Source organism: Corvus brachyrhynchos, unplaced genomic scaffold, assembly GCF_000691975.1.
Source record: "Corvus brachyrhynchos isolate BGI_N302 unplaced genomic scaffold, ASM69197v1 scaffold83, whole genome shotgun sequence".
Lineage (NCBI taxonomy): Eukaryota > Metazoa > Chordata > Aves > Passeriformes > Corvidae > Corvus > Corvus brachyrhynchos.
This window is the reverse complement of record NW_008238464.1, coordinates 9,053,387-9,074,614: the sequence shown is the minus strand read 5'-3', so window position 1 is coordinate 9,074,614 and position 21,228 is coordinate 9,053,387. Positions and strand designations below refer to the sequence as shown.

The following is a 21,228-nucleotide window of genomic DNA, read 5'->3' as shown; positions in this document are numbered from 1 at the left end:
TGGAGGCTGCCCTGCAGAGCTGAGCTGAAATCATGAGCTGACAATCACTAAAGAGCTGACAGTCTCTGCAAGGGCTCCTCTGCCAGCAGCTGAGGGAAGACACCGGGCCTCAGGAAGGCGATTCCTTTTGGGACCATCTCCCTGGACCGGTCACCTCTTCCTGGGTCAGAGCCACTGACCCAACCACCAGCTGTAATACCTTTGCACCTTTTGTGTTTCCCCACACATGGCTGCTTCTTCTTCCCTTCATAAAGAAGGAATGAACAGAGCAGGGGTGGGCTCCCAGCTGCAGGCAAAAACGGTTTAATGCAGTGAGCTGGTTTTCCCTCTGTGGCTGTGAGCCTTGCTGGCAGGCACTATAGCCACATTTAGAAGTGTTAGGATATAAGCTTAGGGTGTTACAAGCCAAAAAGCCTGTGTAGGCTAAAGGCTTGGCTACTGAAATATTTTATACACAGCAGAACACTTCTAATAGAAAAGACTTGAAGTTTGCTTATTCCACAGTCCTATAATGAGAGAAAGAAGATGCAGTTGCAAACTACCTCAGGCTGAGTATGGTCTGAGTGTAGCTCTTCTATGGGATTGAATGCTCTGAACACTGGGATTGAAGCCAGGAATAAAGTTACATCTTCTGCAGCATTACAGAGCTACCCTTTCATTTCCTTGTGTCTCCCAACAAGGAAATAAAAGAAATAAAACATATAATTTTTGCTATGAAATGAAACATATCATTTAATGTCAAGTGGAAAATTTTGTTTTATACAGCAGTAGTTGTTGGCTTTGACATGCCAGAAGAAAGGGTTTGTATTTTGGCTTAATGCAAGCCAATACTTGTTTCCAATTTTTAGTTTTACGACTCATGTTCTTCTAACTAGAAGGGCATGCTAAGAAAGGAACAGAAATTATAAGGAGAGAGTAGCCTATGTTAAAAGTAATTGACTGAATTGTAATTGACATGTAGAATTGTATTCTGTGTCTGCTTCTGTCATAGATTTTCCCAACGAGACACTCTGGGCACTTTTTGGATAAATGTGTGCTTCTCAGTTTTGGGAAGTCTTGTTTGAGACCTTGGCTTGTAACTTATAGTAAATACATACACTATCTAATGGAATATATAATATGTAATATATTATCTATATTATCTTCTATTTATGAAATAATATAACAAATTATTTAGAAAAAAATATGTAATGTTATACATAGAATTCATAGAGTGACTGGCATGCAGACCTAAGACTATTATTTTGATAATATTTTAGTTTGGAATTTTGATACATAATAGGTTATAGAATAGAATGCCTTTAAAGCAAACCAAAACACTTTAAGAAAAAAACATAAAATTCTTGAATGGGACACCCAAAATGAGGGATTTAAAAAGAAAATAATTGTTTTTCAGTTCCTTTGTAGAGAATGCAGATAAGAATGCTCTGTTGTCCTTTTTTTAAATGAAAAAAAATACGTATTTGTGATGTTTTTATGTGCTGTGGTGATGTGAGCTTTACAAAATCCTGTCAGGAGATTGTTAATTATGCCTTCAGAGCAGGGTTTGAATGGTATTCAGTAGAATAAATAGGCATCAACCAACAAGGAGAAAACAAAATGGTCATTTAGTCAGCACTACTCAGGTGTGCCCTGAATGAGATAGGGATCCTTTGATGATGTAACTACACAAAACAGGTAGACAATATAAGGTCTAATTAAAGTTGCACAGTAATGCTTAATTTTGGTATTTCTTAACTTCCCAAGGTGAATTGAGTCTGTATTTCCTTCAAAAGGTCTTCCTTCAAACTATGGAGAGAAAACCTCCCTCATTTGGGCTGCTGTCAGTCCTTAGAAAGTACAAATTTGAGCACTTAGCCCCCATATGAAGGAAATTCATATATGTAAAGTAGAACATGAGAATCAGAAGTGATGGGGTGGTCTGTGGTCTGTAGCCACCACATCAAAAGGCCCTACTGCAGGTAAGTGGGCACATTTTTGATGGATGTGGATTCACCTTCAAGGACTTGGGCAATAAAATTATCTGACAATCCACTAGCCTCCTTTTGTAACATAACAGTCCCCTGAAAAGCAATTAGCAGCACTCAGTCTCCTACAGTCTTTGCTCTCAGTGGAAAAGAGAACATACTTGAACATCAGTGTTATTGCGAAGTCAATAAAAATACCATATTTAATGGTAAAAACAAAAGAAGAATCTGACTTCAAGGTAGTGCTGGGGATGTTAGGAATAACTGATTCAACTGATTCACATTTGTGATTGGTTTCTGCATGAAGGTTTCAGTATCTGATGGTTTCATTAGAAGGATCAATTTTGAGGGCTCTGTACTACGAAAAATAATTAAAAATAGAAAAAAGTTGTACATGTGATTAGGAATCTGAAATGACTTTGATGTTTTTAAGAAGTAGTTGCCTGAGTGCCCACTGCATGCTAATGAACTCTTAAAATTATGATATGATGATTTTTCTTCTCACTGAATACAGGAATTTGCCAACCTAAAGCAAGATAAAAATGATTAAAAAAGAAGCATGGGCATCAATCTAGCATTACTCTTTATAGTAGTTTCTTGTTTGTAAGCAAATGCGACCCACTTGAATTGTTTTGAAGTATTTAGGTATTTTGCCCATCACACGTTGGAACTTTCAGACTTCCTTCTATTCACATTTGTTCACATGAACTTAGCCAGCTTTTTAAAAATGCATCAGTGATTTATTGGAATGAGTTATGTGTTGTTTTCAAAAAGTAAATGAAAATGACATAGATTCTCTGTAGTCAGTCTTGGTCAAGTAGGAGGAGCTCACATGATGGACTTACACATGGTTAGAACAACAAAATAGTTGGTGGAGGTTTCATGGCACATTTGAAAGCATGATCTAAATTTGCTTATGTTTAATTTCTTCCAGGCTGTTTCCAGCTATGTAATGTTTTTCGGACCCATGAGATGGAAATTGAGCAGTGCTTGCTGGAGTCCCTTCCCCTTGGCCAGCGGCAGCGGCTGGTCAAGCGGATGCGCTGTGACCAAATAAAAGCATATTATGAACGAGAAAAAGCTTTCCAAAAACGGGAGGGCTATGGAAAGAAGCTGAAACATGGAAAGAATCAACGAGTTCGTTTTAATCTTGCTGATATGATACAGGATGCAGTCATACGTCATGATGATAAAGAAGGTACTTATTAATGTTGTACGATATTTTCCTTTGTACAGTTAAAGCTCCAGGGGAGGAGCTTACTTGTTCTGCTCACCTATCTTTAGGTAAAATACAAAATACTAATCATAAAGTGATTGTCTCAATACAATATGCAAGCATGTATTGCATACAACATATTACAGCTTGTTACTGAAATGAACAAGGTGTGGAGAATAAACCCTCAGAAACCTAATGAATTTGAGATTAATATAAACTAATATCTTTCAAAGCAAGTAAGGACTATGATTCTGTGATTATATGTGGCCTCTTACATACTTACATGAGCCATAGAATTTAACACAAGTTACTTTGAAAATTAGGTTCTCATTTCAGCCAAAATCTGGAGTAAGGGATACTGCTGTTAGTGACACTGGAGTGTCTAGAGCAAGGAGATGATGTTGACCCATAGTCACACCAGATAGGTCACCTCTCTGTTTGTGAAATTATGTTTATGTCCTTTTCAAATACATAAGGGTTCTGTTTTTAGTTTCCTGGCATTGTCTGAATCCCTGGTGCAGCTGATAGTAACCTGAGGAATTCGCAATTTACTCCTCAGAAGTAAACCAAACCTTGCAGTAAGAGTCTCCCAAGTTTTAGAAGTCCCCAGAAATCCCCATAGTGTTGTGTGGTGGGGAGGGATGTAAGAAAAGATCTGATACAATGTTGTTGGCACCTCCTTTGCAAAAAGATTTTATGGCAGTTCTTTGTAATCACCTCAGCGTAAAAAGGGGACACTCTGAGACAGACACACATCATGCAAAAAAGTTGACAAGTTTCTCCTAATTTTTATCAGTTTTATTAGGTATGTCTTGTTTACTCACTCCTGAATCTCCATTGTATTGTGCATTTTCTCTAACTATCATTACTTATCACTGAGGTAGAGTCCTACACATTTAGATCTTTAGAGGAAATGGATCAAAAAGTTCTTTTCAAGTCAGTGCACAGGGCATTATTTATAACTAAATTATAAATAAAATTCACAACCTTTCATTGCACTCTCCTAGAGCGTGTAGGAATGATAAAGGAAGATCTTCTTCTATGTTCCCATAGCTCCATCTTTCTTTAAAAACCAAACAGAATACTAGGTATGACTTTTAACATTCTGTAAAAGTCAGATACTTGAGGCTATTTCTGACATTCACACTGAAGAAATGTGGGTTGTTTACTGCAGTGGAGTAGGGCATCGACGGTGTTTTGTGTTGTCTATACTTGGCCTTGAGCTGCACCTGAGTCAGAATATAAAGTTCAGCAAGTGCTGAGACTGAATAACGTAAGCAGAAAGGGAAGATACCTCAGGCAGACAAAAGAAAAGTTGAGGAAAACCAGAAATGGTGTCCTGCACTTGAAACAGATAAAATAGGTCCCCAGAAGCAAGGAGCTCAAATAGCCTGCAGATAACATAGTCCTGAATTTGTTGCCTATGGTCCTTTCCCATGACTATGAAAATGTCTGATTGTTGTCTTTAGGCAGTTTGGGGACCTGCAAGTGCCTGTCTGATGTTTTTTAGCCAAATGTTCCCAGGACCTGTTTGCTTTGGGGTGAAAAATGCCATATTAAGAATGATTATCATAAAAAAAAAAAACCGAAACCAAAACAACAACAAAGTTTAAACTCACAGACATGAAAGCCACTTTCCTTCTATTGTTGCTGTGGAACACCCAACCATGACTCTTTAGTGAATATACCTACGTTAGAATTTCTGTTCAAATTAGACATGTTCTTTTGTAATAAATATCACATCAATTTACTGTGTTTGGTCTTGTTTTATGGAGGATGTAAAGTAGATCCCTTTCAGGTAAAACTGTACTGGAAAATGTGGTTTGGAAGTACAGCTAGTGCCCCAAAACAGTCATGAGTCAATCCATAAGGGTCAGCTAGACACAGCCTGAAGTAATCCCACTGAAACAGGTATAGCTGGGCAAGTTGGGCTTTTGCTACCACCCATTTCTCTTGTGTATTTAATCATATTTTAAAATGTGCTCAGCAATCAACAGCATTCGATAGGTGTAAAAGACAGCTAAGAAACGTGTTTTGCAGTTCTATTAATGAAATGCAAAAAAATGTAGTATAGAATGTGAAAAGAGGGCACAACAGTACAATGGGATAGAAGTAGTTGTCCAAGTGAAGTCCAGTGGTTCATTTTTGCTGGTGTATCATAAACTATATAGACTAGACAGCACATTCTGAAGTGGTGAGTTGTAGCTCTGGTTTGGTATATGAGATAAATTGGATACCATTAATATATATATAAAGATGAATTTATAATGTGGCTGGTGCAGAGACATTTCACAACTCAATCTGGTCAGAATTTCACTCTTGCAAATTCATTGTCTTTGTTATTAATGAAAAATGTAATATATCTTCTCCAAAATTACTATAGCAGCTGCTGCTGGGCACCAAATGCATTGCTGTTACTGCATGCTAACAGGAGTGATCATTAGTTTGCTCTAAAATTAATTTTAGAATGGGCTTTGAGAAATTTTTACTGGTGATCTCCTTTGTCTCAAATTTAAGAATGAAATATATGCTCATTTGATTTCTCAGTAAGTTAAAAACTAGTGAAATGATGTATCTTTGCTCTTTTTGGAGACATTTGAAATTATTAACTATATTTTTTTGTTATTATTCTTAACTGTTCTTCAGTATTTTATCTGACCCAGGGAGATTGAAGGGGAATCCTCCTTCTCTGTCTCCTTGCAGCATCTCTCTTTTAAAGCAATATGTTTTTACTGCTGTTGATGGGCCACATTCACCCACACTACAAGCAGTGAGCATTTTGGGAGATTCTGCAACTATTAACTCTCAGTGTTGACATATATAAAAGCAGAAGCTGATGATTAAGTGAGTCCACTGTTTTTTGACACTGATTTTGTACATCTTTACAGCTGGCAAGGGAATACCTCTAGTTAATTTTCCTATAAATCCTATGTATTTTTCTTCTGTGAGATGTTAAATCCCTAATAAAAATGGACAGCAGGAAATTTATCTTGCTGACGTCAGTCATATAAATGTACTGCAAAATGGGAGATGCAGCCAAGCAGGCTTCTGCATCCCATTCCTTCCCACTGTGGACTAGGCATGCTTGCACCTACATGTGGGATTACCATGTGGACTCAGATCTTCTCTGATACACACAGGTCATACATCAGTATTTGCTAAGCCTGCACATCAGCTGAGACTCATCTACAAGCAACTAGGAAATGAACTGAGTATTAAGGAAATAAACTGAGCAAGTCCCAGTCTGAGTTTCTGCTTCAAATACAAGGTAGTCAAATGGATCTTTTTTGTGTTTGGGCCTCCGGAGAACAAGGGGTATGCATCCTTCCTGAGGTAGTGATGCAGTTGTTGGCACTGACAGCAGTGAGAAACAGTGGCTGCTTTGAATAAATGTGAACTGATAGATAAGCTTGCTACAACTAAAACAGTAGCTAAAAGTGGACATGACAGTCCTGTACCTGAAATCTAACATGGGGGGAAACTACAGGACTGGCTTGAGTTTCTATCATCTTTTGGTATATTCTGTAACCCACCTTCTCAGTCATCCTGCAGCATTACTCAAAATGTAGTATTGTCAGAAAATCTTTGTATGTAGTAAGTATATTTTGTTATAAAACCTCTAAATTGTAATGCAGTCATGATGTGTACCATAAAGTCTGCCTGCTGTCAGGTCGGGGTAGGTCAGGGTACAAAGTGCAGAGGGCCATCAGATTCAGTCTGGAGACAAAAGAGGTACTCCTGTGAAAATCAGCATTACAAAAGGCAAATGCAGATTCCCTAAACCCTATTTAAACCCATTTCATCCTTCTGATGAGCAATATGCTGATTCTGTGACAGCATTGTGATTCTAAATAGCAGAAATGCCAGGGTGAGTGAGTGTTAGCATAATGCTGAGTCTCTAGTAATGGTTCTTGGTCCTTTTGTATTGACTGCTTGGTTCAGTCAGCCCTCCTCAACTCTCCCAGAGCTTCTTCCTAACCCTGCAGAGCTGCCAGTGTGACCCTTTGCCTTTAGAGATAGAATGCTGGGGACAGCCTTACTCTCCCTTCTCTCACCAGGGCATGTCAGGAAAAGGTGATTTAAAAAGCGGACGATACCAATATCCTACTTTTCCTGCAGTGTTCACTGTCGGGAGAGGTCTCCCATGACTGGGTCCTAGCCCCAGCTGATTGACTGCAGAGCAGTTTCATAGTGCAGGGAAGAAAACAGGAATCCTGTCTCACTTCCCCTCCTGTGATGCCAGTATCTCCAGGTGTGTGAAAGATGTAATATTGTGAGATTGATAGTATCTTGATACTTTAAAGGTTTGGAATAATCAATATAATGGAAGGCATTATTTAGTATTATTAGTTATTTTAATGAGCACTGTATAATGTACAATGTTACGATAAATTGCAGTTACATTAAGTAAAAGGGTGTGTAAGTGAGCATAAAAGGGGGTACAGGTGGGGCTGGTGCTGAACTGTAATTTACATCTGAACAGCTTTGGGCCATAAAGAGGGCTTGGGGAGGGGAAACAAAATCTATTCAAAAGAAGGATGTATCTTTAATTTAAGGTGGCAATGAGTTCACCATTAGCTTTCAATAGTTAGGAGAACGTGTCAGAGATGTTATAATGATCCTTCCTATTCCTGGAAAAAAAAATAATCTGAAACAGAAAACTGAGGCTGAAACTGAGCTGAAATAAACCAGGTTTTTATTATGTCCTTGCATTGTTTTCAAATCTACTAACTGACTTCTTATTTTTGCATCTTATTACATTAGGCTTGCTTATGCTTGCTTTAATGTCCTTTTTCCAGTAGAAACAGCTTGGTTGGTTACACACAAGATATCCTGGAAAGCAGTGGTTTGCACTGACTGTGTCTGGCAAACATATCAGGGCAAACTTACTGATCCTCACCAAACAGGTTTGACCTTGTCAGCAGTCTTTTTAAACAGCTGGAAGAAGCAGGGTGTGGGCAGTAGTGACAGGAGTGCAAGGCTGCATTATGTGAAACCTGTTGTCAGGCAACAGTGTGCAACACAGACTTCTTAGCAAAAGTGTGCAACACAGACTTCTTAGCAAACACCTGTATAATTAAGAAGAACGGGAATATATTCAGGTAGCCTGTCTGCTGTTAGGATTCTGACTTTCAGCCTACCTTTTTACGTGTTCGATGATACCTCCTCTTCTCAAACTGATCACAGCTTTTCTGATTTTTGCCTATTGCACATGCTGGGATGAATGGTTAGAAAGCAAGGCTCCAAGCATGGCAATGCCTGGCTTTTAAAATTCACCAATGCCTTGGGTGAGGATTGCTTTGTTGTGTGTCAGAAGTTCAGAGGCGTCTTTGCTACCAGAAGAGACTGAAAGAGAAAAAAAGAATGTGTTTACTAAAGACAGAGAATTTTAGTAATTGAAAAGTTTTACAGAAACACAAAGTAATAAAACACATTATTATGCTTAATGTTTAGGAAAGAGGTGAAAAACAAGTGTAACATTAAATCTCTCAAGTTAGGTTCTTATAATTAAGGCAGAGTTTCCTTAAATTAGGCAAAAATAACTCCATCTTGAGTTTAAAAAAAAGGTGACTGGAAAAGAGAAGGATCTCTGTGTGAAAGTTCAGATTAATCTTTTGTGCCATCCCAAGTTATCATAATCCACTCTTATTTGCTTCCACCTTTAAAAATCTTCCTGCCTTGTTTCTTATGATTAATATTTAATATTACCTTCTTTCATTCCATTCTCCTCCCAAAGGTACTTTAATTAGCATTTCTTTTGTATACTGTCACAGCTTCAGCCTTCTTATGAGGCAGGGCTAAAATAATAATAATAATAATAACAAAGAATAATAGATGAGGAAAATTAAATGCATGGGATAATTATATTTTATATATATATATATATATGTAGACATACCCACTTGTTATACATGTGTTATACCAAGGGCATAAAGGCCAGAAGTATAAATACTGTTGGTGAATCAGAATTTGGTTGTGTAATCTGAGTAACTGTTCCCAGTTTTCAATGCACTCTTGATTTCTTTTGATTTTACACTTGCTTTTGGGAAATCTCACTTTTAGCAGTTATTCCAACCCTGAGAAGGATAAAATGGCAAACAGTAGCCAGTGTGTTTAGCATGCACAGGTAACCTTCATGACAAAAGAAAGCTCCCAGATAAAAACAAATTAAAGCTTGGGCCAAAACCTGAGTTATTAGGAAATGAGACAAATAACGATGATTAGTAAGGTGCTGCATAGTGACATCATGAAGAGGGAACCCAAAAATAATCAATTTAATCTAATTTCAGTTTGACGAATTTAAAACTCTGAATGGTCAAGAACATTCAGAACAGAACTACAGGTGAACTAAAATGTATTGCATACTCTGAATTTCCTTATTTTAGCATGCTCATTTTTAAAATTTAAATCAAAGATTTCTCAGATCTTATAGTTCTTTGTTTCAGGGTTGTTCAAGCATTATTTAATATATTTTAATTTCAGATTACTATTTACTCTCACTCTAAACTTCATTAAAGGCTATTTTTATCTTACTGGGAAAGCAAATGGAATTCATTATGCATGTAATAATAGGGAGACATCCCCACACAGAGCTATTTTGGATTTTACAGTTAGTTTCCCTTGAATCAGAGGAGGCAAATGTACATTAGACAGTAATCTAAAAGGGACTATTTACAAATGTTGGTTTTCTAGGAACTATTGTAGAAGAAATCACAAAACACATGTATGATAATTTATACAATTTAATATTTATTGTCCAATCCTTAAGAGACATAAGCAGTAAACTCTGAACAGTGAAGTCAAGAGACTAATCAGAGCATATGAAATTAATGAAGTACACAAAAATTTTGCAAACTGGGGCTTTTGGAAAGGAAGAAAAGTATATACTGTAAATTAATGCTTTCACAAGACAGATTCATGCATTCTGGACTGGGAATCATGTCTGTAAGTTTGGATGACACTAATGCAGCTGACTGTCCAACATGCTGCTAGTGATTTAATTTGTCCTGTGTATAGAAAATAAAGCATCAATCAACCCACCCACTGATGAAGAAGCTTTTCCAAAGGCCCAGAAGGTAGAGACACGTTTCAAACCAGGGCAAGGCTTCAAACCTATAGATTCAGCATGGTTGTTAACTTTCTTTGGCTCCATGTGTGCTGAATTCAGCAACACAGGGCATCTTTTTGTTATGACGCAGGGAAACATAATGCCTTTAGTTATTGGGTAACAGATGTTTAGTAATTAAAGCAGCCCATTTCAAAAGCTATCATAAAATCACAGGGAGATTAAATTTGAATGCATTTGAATTCCTACAGGATTCCATATGTGCTTTTTGTCCACGTGTTTACATTTTTAGTAATTTGGTAAAGCTGAGAACTGGATATTAAATGATTTGTTGTTGATGAAAATATGTATGATTACTAATATAGAACGCTTATTTATTTGGAAAAAGTAAGGCTCACAGAAAAAGGAATGACATATCAAAAAGTGAAGAATAGACTTGAGGGTGTAGATTTAATCATCCCTTTTGTTCTCCACGTGGACTGTCTAACCACAGGAGTGCTTCTGCTCCATGACTAGTTTTCTCTTAGCCGTGAAATTTTCCTGGTTTGTTTCAGCTGCAGTTTTTGTCTCTGCATGTGCCCAGAACTACCTTGGTTGGAAGAGCTATCCTCTGCCTGTAAGAGGGATTAAAGACAAAGCATCCCTCTATTTTGGGTCCTCCTGAGCAGGGAGATTCACACCAAGTGTAATTTATCTGTCTTTTGATCAAGTGGAGTTATGATGTTGTCATGAGGTTTTGCCTGTGGATTGCTTTGAGAGCCATTTTTTTCGGTGCATTTCTCTGTCCCACTGACTCTTCTGTCCACACACCACAGGTATCTCCAGCAGTGTCTGGCCTGGCATGGCTTTCTCCTGGGGAAGGGGCCTGAGAGGCAAATTGGATCCAGCTGGTCTTGCTTACAGTATAGTAAACTGTCGAAAGTTGAATGAATAGTGAACTGTTGTACGAAAATCTCAATGCTATCAGTATGTCTGCTACTGTGTTTTGAAAACAGGAGTATGTACTGGACTATTTGCAGTCCTGTTTCACATGCTTAAGCTGTGAATAAATAAAAACTGAGATACGTGTTTGAACTTCATGATTCCCATTTGATGGTTTTGGGTGTCTGTAAGTTCACCCTGAAGGATTTGTTGATCATCTCTAAAAGCTGATACAGAGTTCCTAGAAATTCAGCTTTTGGATTTTTCTTTGAATCACAGATTTCTAAAGTGTAAGAATAGTGTTGCTTGTTTTCTATGTAGGTAAGCCCATTCTTGAACTTTAATCCCACATATCCAAACAAAACCACATTTGATTAACTAGAAATCGTAAGTGTTGCTTCAGTTGCAAGTGTAAAACAAAATATTTTTAAGGGGACCTTTGTGAAAACTCCCATTTTCTTATTTTTTTTTTAATTACTTCTGAACACATTTTCAAAATTCTTAAATATTTATTTTGGTGGACTATGATATAAAGCTTTTCTGCAGTTGGAAAAGTCAGTGTGTAAATTATTCATGACTTTTAATCAGTCTTATTCAAAAGGCTTTTTGCAAATGAAAATGTCAAGAAAAATTATTTAGAAGACCATTACCTCTAAACAAAAATCCACCTTTTTAAGAGTGCAATCTGGTCTGAGCAGATAGACATGTATCTGTTCTTTTTTATTTCATTTTAAACCTATTAAGCTTATTTATAGTTCCATATTCATAGTTTTTGTTTTCATAAGACCCTCCATTACATTTAAAAATACAAAGTTTCCCACTTGAGCATGTGTTGTGGTTTAACCCAACACATGGCCAGCAGCCAAGCTCCATGCAGCCGCTCTCTCACTCCCCCACCAGCAGGATCAGGGAGAGAATTGGAAGAGTAGAAGAGAACTTGTGGGCTGAGATAAAGACAGTTTAATAGGGAAAGCAAATGCCACACACACAAGCAGCAAAAAACAAGGAATTAATTCACTGCTTCCCATGGGCAGGCGGGTGTTCAGCCATCTCCAGGAGAGCAGGGCCTCATCACATGTAATGGTGACTTGTGAAGACAAAGTCCAACACTCTAAATGTACACCCTTCCTCCTTCTTCCCCCTTTTTTTACATATTGAGCATGGCATCCTGTGGTCTGGAATATCCCTTTGTTCAGTTGGGGTCACCTGTGGCTGTGTCTCCTCCCAACCTCCCATGCACCAACAACTTCCTCCCAGTGTTGTACGAAAAGCAGAAAAGGCCTTGGCTCTGTGTAAGGCCTGCTCAGCAATAACAAAAACATCTTTATATTATTGACCCTGTGTTCAGCACAAATCCAAAACATGGCCCCCCAACAGCCACTGTGAAGAAAATTAACTCTACCTCAGCTGAAACCAGCACAGCATGCTCCAGCATTCAAGTATGAAGTATGAAGAAACACAAGGACTAATCACTCACAAATTCACTGTCATGCCGATAAAGGTTCGTTAAGCCATTAGCAACCTACAAATTGGCACCTGGCATTCCTCCTATTCAGCTGAAAGGGGATCCACAGTGGGATGCAAGACTATAAATTGGCAGCAATCAGAAGCCTATTTTCTCTGTGAAAGATGGTATCTACTGAGTAGCAGGTACTGCTGACATTCTTTGCTTATTGTTATAAGTCACTGACTAAAAAGAATATTGCTGTAATGGCAGAAGATCCTAGTCTACTGTGAAATAAAAAGAGAACAAGAATAGAATATTTTCTATGCAAATTGCTTTTGATTTACTCTCCAGTGTAATTATTGTGCTTCATATTGATTTCCAATAATATTTTAGTACAAAGGAGAAACTTTTCTGTAGATATCTTTCAATATAACTTACTTTAAAATGTTTTCATTTCAATCACAAATTACACTATGATAGAAATTAAGGTGGGGAACTACAGAAATCAATAGAGAATAACCTTTTCTGTTATTTTTTCTTTTTTTACGAGCAAACCTTTATAGCTATAATACAATTCTTTACAAAAATGAACTTAAATAAGGCCTTAAAAACGTTTTCAGTTTTTAAATTTAACTTTAAAAGAATTTTCCTAACAAAAGAAGACTTTTCCTAACAGGGCATATTCTTAAATTGCTATGCTGGAGCATAAAATAAGATAAAATAAAATAAAATGGAATACTTAAGACTGGGAAAAGACCTTATTCTGAGGTCTTGCAACACACAGACTTTATTTTATGACTATCAAATTAGTTGCCAGTTTGAGAAGAACGTTCCTTCAAAACTTCTAAAAGTGGAGTTGGTTTGGAGGTTTTCTGGAGTGGGGACAACTAAGTGGAGTATCTTTCTCTAGAACACTTGAAGGCATAACTAAATTAATATGATCAGAGCCACTAAATGCAGCAAGTTATTTTTTTAATTGTTAAGTCCTACCTCTTTAGGTTTTTTGTTTTGTTGGTTTTTTTTTTTTTTTTGTTATTCTTCTCTTTTTTAACAAGAGCATGTGCGAGATTCTGCACCTGTAATGGGGCAATTCTGGTTGTGAGTATAGACTGGGGAATGAGAGGCTGCAGAGCAATGCCCAGGGAAGGCAGCTGGGGGTCCTGGTCAGTGGCACGTTGACCCTGAGTCAGCAGTGCCCTGGCAGCCAGGAGGGCCAACCCTGTCCTGGGGGGCATCAGGCACAGCATCGCCAGCCGGGCAAGGGAGGGGATTGTCCCACTCTGCTCTGCACTGGGGCGGCCTCACCTCGAGTGCTGGGGGCAGCTTTGGGTGCCACAATATAAGGAAAGTATTGAACCTTTAGAGAGTGTCAAAAGCAGGCCACAAAGATGGTGAAGGGTCTTAGGGGGAAGCTGTGTGAAGAGAGGCTGAGGTCACTTGGTCTGTTCAGCCTGGAGAAGGGGAGACCGAGGGTAATCTCACTGCAGTCTGCAGCTTCCTCGTGAGCAGAAGAGGAGGGGCAGGCACTGATCTCTCATCTGTGGTGACCAGTGACAGGACATGAGGGAATGGCCTGAAGCTGTGTCAAGGGAGGTTTAGGTTGGATATCAGGAAAAGATTTTTCACCCAGGGGGTGGCTGGGCACTGGAACAGGCTCCTCAGGGGTCACAGCACCAAGACTGACAGAGATCAAGAAGCATTTGAACAATGCTCTCAGGTACGTGGTATGACTCTTGGGGTGTCCTGTGCAGGGCCAGGAGTTGAACAGCGAAGGTCCTTCTGGGTCCTTTCCAACTCAGCATATTCTATGATTCTTTCCTTCTGTCTGAATCCTAGAACCTTTCCCAGCAAAAATACAAACATATCTGAGAAAGAGGCTTATTTATATAGCGCCTAGTGGTCTTTCTTCCTCAGTACAAATTCAAAACACAAAGTATATATACTGCTTATTATTTCAGTCATCTTTCTATCCTCTGAGACATGAGTTGAAGGATTCGTTTTTCTCAGTGCACTGATATATCATCTTAACTCAGTCTGCAAGGCTTTTTAGTTGTTAAAACCTTTTACACTTCAAATTGACAGTGAACAAACTCTATAGCTATGATAGGAATTAGTAGAAAGCATATATGGCATAATGTACAGGAAACTGATTCTTCTCATTTTTTGTTCATTGCGGCCTTTACAGTAATAGGCTATTACAGTGGAGGAACTGAAGGTTGCAAGAATACAATCAATAAATCTAAGGGAATGGCTAATTTAGCTTGTGTTTCTGTGTGAATTGCATCCAAGAATGGGGGTGGAAATGTGAGCAGTTAAGGTGAAATTGACAATAATTCTAAATGTCCTCCTTTGAACGAGGGTTTTAAGCATATGCAAAAGGTTCAAGGTAGAATTCATTCATCCTGGAACCACATACTGCTTTCTTACTACATTTCTTTCTGATGACTCTCTAGTACAATGCAGCGCGTATGTGACATTGAAGCAGCACAGCCATTTTACAGGGCAATGGTTTTTACAGGTGGTTAGAGCATCTCACACCGTGCACTTTTTAGGGTTTTGATTACATTTGGGCTCAAAAGACAAACACAACAGCTATAGCACTAAATCCTTGAGTTAGGGTCTGTGCTGCAGATTTTAGCAATCACAGCTACTGCTGACATAAAATGGCAGTTTTTTCCAGACTTCCACATTTACCCATTGACAGTACAGAAAATATGCCTTGAAGTGTTCTTAAAGCTGGAAGTATCTGTGTGAAATTTGAACTGCTGCTTTGTTTCTTAGTCTACTAAAGGGGCATCCTATAAGAGGTTACTATCTTACTACCAAACTTTTCAATAATGGTCATCTGAACTTCATTGGCTTCTCAGTTCCTATACAAGATGAGCATTAGACTTTTACTTTCAAGCCTCTCCCTAAAAATCCTATGGATCACATATTTAGAATTATACAAGCTGGACAGAAAAGGACAGATGTAAAGTCCAAATATATATAGTTCTGATGTTTCTGGATTAGTCCTTATCTCTTTCTCTTAACTTAGGCACTTCTAGTGTGGAGTTCTCTCTTGCTTCTCCCTGATTTATCAGATTTATGTACCAGCTACCTGTCAGATGTATTGTTTGAGCAAATGAGAACATGTGACATTTGGTATCACTGGGGAAATTTGAGGCTCTATAGTTGTAGCTCATCACTGCAGCCCAGACCTACCATGTGTCTCCACATGGACGTGGACTCACTGGTATGACTCAGAACTGAGAGCCCCTCTTCTGTTAGGTGATGTGGGTTGCTCCTTCCCCTTGCTGACATCAAGATTGAATTCATAGAGTTAAAAGATCAGCCTGGCTAGAAGGACCTCAGAAGGTCTGATTGTCTAATATCATGCTGACTTTGTAGAGGAGTGCTAATGGGTATTGAACTAAGGCAGCTCTTACTATTGTAGTGCAAGAGCACACTAAACAAAGCAGAGGAATTCCTGTGGAGAACAACTGATAATTCTACTTCAAAGCCAAATTAAACCATCAGCTTGTATGTCAGACTTTTGCTTTCCATAAGCTATAAAACAGAGGTGATTATACCAGTACTATGTGAGTGTAATTTTGGCCTATCTGTGCTGGCCTATAACTCCAGTTCACACTGTGGCGATCCATACCTGTAAAAAATTAAGTAAAACATAAATCAAAATTTGCTTTGTGTTGGTTTTGTGCTGGTTGCTCCAGCTTTGGCGTAATAATTTGGCTATTCTAGTGCCTGACTGGTACCAGGGAAGAGGAGTCAGAGGGTCTGTCATTCATTGCACCCTATGTTGTCCAGATCCTCAAATGCTTCACTGGTAACCCCGTGCAGGTTCAGCTTACATAGGATTGGTGTATAGATTTAGCTGTCTGTAAGCTTGGTGATATTGAATGCAGAATTGTTTGTGCTTCAAGTTTGTCTCTTTGGTTGTGCATTTCTTTCAGATGAACTGTTATAAATCTGTCATTTCAGTCTCCTGTGTCCCTGTATTGTTCATTTCAAATACTGAACTTTGAAATGAAGTCTACATTGCTGCAAACTTCAGCTGCCCAAGTCTGACAGCATTATCTCAAAGCAGATACATGGAGATGTTTTCCTTTCCTTATTCTGAAGTGGTTTAAGAAGGTGTGAGTCACAGTTTCCAAGTCTGATAGCTCTTTCCTTCCATGCTGGCTTTATACACATGATCTGTTGTTCTTGGGGTGATAATGTGTTCATTGCTTATTTTTCAATTTTTTTTTGTTGTTGGCATATTGATAGTGGTGGTTGTTGCTGTAACTGATGTGGGAAAATGAAGGTGTCAGCCAGAATGCACTGAAGTTGCAAGCATCCAGAAACAGCTGTAGGATACAAGTGAGTGGAAGCATTAGGATGTGAGTGAGTGGAAGTTAGTGGATGATTCCCAGGAGGCTGCACTTGTGCAGTCAGAGCAGCCCTGACTGGAAGAGATTATGTCTTCTGTCTGGACCTGTCTGTGGGCAATTTGCTCTCCTTGCTGGACCTCCAGGCCACCCACTGGTCATCAGGGAGGCTAACAGAGATTCTAGAATGTATTAAAACGAATTTAGTTAAAACCTTATTAGTGTCATTAGGACACTTAACAGTTATCATTTGGTTGCACCTTTGTTGTAGTCATTACTGACAGAAGACTCCTTGTCTGCACAAAGAATACACAGCAGGCAAGTGTGAAAGTTAGCATTTGGGCCCCCTTGTCAGAAATGAACAAAGATTTAAATAGTCGTTGTGTTATATTATGAAATGTGACAACTTTGCCCTTTGCCAAGTGTGAAAGAATTCCTTGCAAATTGGGAGTTTGGGAGCCAACATGTGAGAGAAATTCTTGCTGTAACTGTCAGACCCTTCATATCATGGAAAGACGTGAAAACTTAGAAAAGAATGAAAAAGGCTTCAAGACCAGTGGGTATAAACTGCTTGGAATACCATTAGGGAAAATACAATTCGTTTCAAGAATGCAGAAATTCAGCCAAATCAGATTTTGGAAAACAAGTAATGAGAAATTAAAACATCTTTGAGCTAGGTGTACAGGCATAGTTATTTTCTTTGAAGACTTGTGGCAACTAACCAATATGTGAAAATGTTCATATTTGTTTTATGTAGTGCACAGGTTAATAGAAGGACTTGGTAACCAGCATGTTGCAACCAATGCAGTAAGTGCTGCACAGAATTGTAAGGTAATACTTGAAGAGTTTTCCCAAACTGAAACATTTGTGCAGCACGCATACTTTTCATATTCCTGTTTATATGGGAGATTCATGTGACAGAACCCCATATGCTGCTTTCCCACAATGATCATGACTATTTGAACAGTACAGATAATCTCTCCTGACCTCTTGTATCAGTTTCTTAGTCACGAATTCTTAGCAGAGTAGGAGGAGCTTCACACTTCTGCCTCTCCAGAAGCTCAGTTTTCTGGATGTGTCTCTCTGTGGTGATTCCATCCCTGAGTTGACAAGGAAAATAAAATCCTATTCCATCACCTCCAACAGGAGGTATTATTCTGTCCAAGGAGTCATAAGCCTTTGCAAACTTCACAAATTGTGTAAGAAAAAAAAAAAAAAGAAATTGAGAGGTGAGGGGATTCATTGTGAAGTAGAAAAGAACCATTAAGAAGTTTAATATGTTATTCTCAGTTGGTTTTGGCAAATCATAAAAGACTGTGACTGAATGCAGATACTGTTGGAAAATGTGTGACATGAATACACCAAGATCCAAGTTATTTCTGTCTATTTTCAAATTCCGTAAAAGTGAAGACGAGAATGATTTCATTTGTGCGTGGGGTTTCTCCATGCCTCTTCACACCTCTTGACCATCTCTTGAGATGCTGTTATCAGTAGTCTGAAGTGTGTTGATAGTTCGGGGTTTACCATCCATCAGGATGTGCCTTAACCAGAAAGTGTTTCACAGCACACCAGTTTTAATGTGCTGTAAAATGGCATATATAGATAAATAGGATTTTAGTCAAAAAAATTTAATTATGTGGACATTCAAAGTGCCAAGGCAGAACAGCAGAGACTTGGCTCTGCTCCCATGAAACCTATGGAAGTGTGGGACTGGAAATCCTTCTGGATGTGATAGTTTGTTCAAATTTAATTAAATACAGGTAAACGCTGCAAGGGCACCACGAGGGCCAGCTGTTCCCAGCTGCTCTGTGGGCCACTGGGAGCACGGGGGCCACCCCAGGGCAGCTGGACAGGGCCTGTCCCACTGCCCCAGCTGGATGTTACATAATGCTATATTTTTTAATTCAGAAAATTTCATTCATGATTTTATGATGCTGTTCCTACCACCATTTTTGCTGCAGGCTCTTTGTATCAGATTTAGCAATTGTGTGGCTGCCGCGTAAGTCAGTCCAGCAAACTGATCCAAAAGAAAGTGCACCACCCTCTAGATTCAACAGCAAAATTCTGTGTCATCTCTCCAAACCAATTCACCTTCCTGTTGCACAGCTGATGGGGCTGATGCAGAGAAAAAAAGGAAGCATTCAGGTGTCTTGGAGCCACTGACTTGATTTAAAAACTAAGCTAAAATTGAGGCTGCCATTGGTTGCTCTCCTTTCTGTCTGGCTCTGCTTCTGTCCTGTCCTTTTGTCCTCCCATCTTTATGCTCATCTTGGAGAGAGGCAGGGAGATGAACCATCTGGAAAGTGCCTTTCATAAGGTTGGTCTTCAGCTGGTTTAACTCTCTATCCCAGCTCATGGCAGTGTGACATGTGGCACTGCTATGCAAGGATGAGGGCAGGAGTGTGTGGATGAATGCATGAACAAGAGGGAAGCAGCTCTGGTTTTGACAATGTAAACTGTCGCAGATCACACCCTGGGAAAGGTGGTGCCTGAGCCACATATGTCAAATGGTGAGATATTCCTGGAACTACACATTTTCCTCATAGTTTTGGTCACTCATCTGCCACATACACAACTATTTTGGATAAATGCATGGATCAGTAATGCCCCTAGCTTGTTCTATACCGCCTGCTTTGTTTGCTTCCTTGTGCACTGCACACCCTGGGAGTTGTAGGAGACACACAGGACCTGACAGCCAGTGGTCTACAGCTGGTAATTAGTACCATTTAGCAGCTGCTGAGCAGGATAGCAGTCTGTTATCCTTGCAGATCTCTACTGTAAATCGTGAGGAGTTGCTTACAAGGCTTCTAAACCAGCTGGCATAAACTTTCTCTGCATGTTGTGCGAGTTAAAGAGCAACTGAGTCCTGCTTCATAAAGAATATAAGTCAGCAGTAATTTGATTTATGCCAATTAGGTAGCATTGGCATAGGATCAACATAGATGTTGGTGAAACAGAGGGGGTGTGCAGTCTGTTCAGATGAAAATCTATGTTGTATGCAAATTCCATAACTCTTAAAATTAGGGAAAAGCATGGGTATGACAATGGTTTTCAAATTAAGATACTGACCACAGGTTGAGTTATTTAGCTGATGTGTGTTTTATTGTTTATCATTTAATGACTATAGGACTGGAAATTTGAAAATTCTGAAATAAATTTAACTTATTAATAAAATGCTGTAAGGTCTGAAGTTTTTATTCAATTCTACAAACATTTGAATGTACAATCAGGTGTTTCTGTAGCTGAAAATTCTGCCTAAAAATTATAATGGTAATTTAAAGAGCTTTCATACATATCTCTAAGGTGAACCTAGTGGGTTGTGAGCTTTTGTAATACTTGCCTGTAGCCTGATGATAAAGTTCTTGCTGATTGTAGTCACCTTTGTCAGGAAGTCCAGGAGAATCCATACATGGGAGACAGATAAAATATGTGTAAAAAATGAAATAGATGACCTAAATGCTAAGATATTTCATTCATTTTATTTTTTTTAACCTTGAAATAAATAAATCTTACTAACTAGGTGGAAGTGAAAGTTTTAAGAATAGCTATATTTAAGTTTACTGTGTGGTCAGCCACTTTCCCCTAAGGTTAATTTCAGAGTGTTAAACTTCCAGTAAATGTTACAAAGCTTTATTTTTATTGTAATTTTATCTCACTAACAGACCTTCTGGATCCAGTCAGGTCTGTGCTACCAGTTTCTGTTGACACAGCTATTTTGTCCTCGAAAGTAGCTATGCTGGCAAAACCCTGGCTGTGATGATAGACCCAGTACTTTCAGCTAAGCATGTGTTATTTTGTTTGGTGGTGTTGAAGGATTTTACCAACAGTTCTGTTATATACACAGGTCATATGTGCAGTGAGATAAAATCACAGATTTATTAGTGACTAAGACCTTACCACAACAGTTCTCTCCCTCTGGCCTGGCCAAAGCTCTGAATGGAGGCAAAACCAGGGGTCACCACGATTGCTTTTTGATCCTCGGTGTGCCCCTTGCAACAATGTCTTTGGGCCATAGAAGTGAATGGCTACTTCCAGTCTTCTCAAAATTACTGTGATTTGCACCACTGTTTTTCTACATTACTCTAAATATTGTCAGTGCATGCATTTGCAAGTAATGATGTAAATTAGGTTCTTTTTATTTGAAAGAGTAACTGTAAAGCAGATGGGAGTTGAGTACCATGAACTGGAAAAGAAAGAAAGTAAGACTTTAGGAATGAAGGTTCTAAAAAAAAAAAAAAAAA

The 21,228-nt window shown here is 38.7% G+C and overlaps 1 protein-coding gene across 4 annotated transcripts in view; it reads left to right on the top strand.

The window, feature by feature from the left end:
• The window catches only part of MYO16 (myosin XVI), a 371,250-nt gene that overhangs the window by 98,486 nt on the left and 251,536 nt on the right, over positions 1 to 21,228 (top strand). For all 4 annotated transcript variants that reach the window (XM_017737061.1, XM_008635875.2, XM_017737062.1 and 1 more), the window contains exon 2: positions 2,902 to 3,165. In XM_017737061.1, the coding sequence (XP_017592550.1) occupies positions 2,940 to 3,165 (226 nt within the window). In that variant the 5' untranslated portion in view covers positions 2,902 to 2,939. The remainder of the gene's footprint in view (positions 1 to 2,901; positions 3,166 to 21,228) is intronic.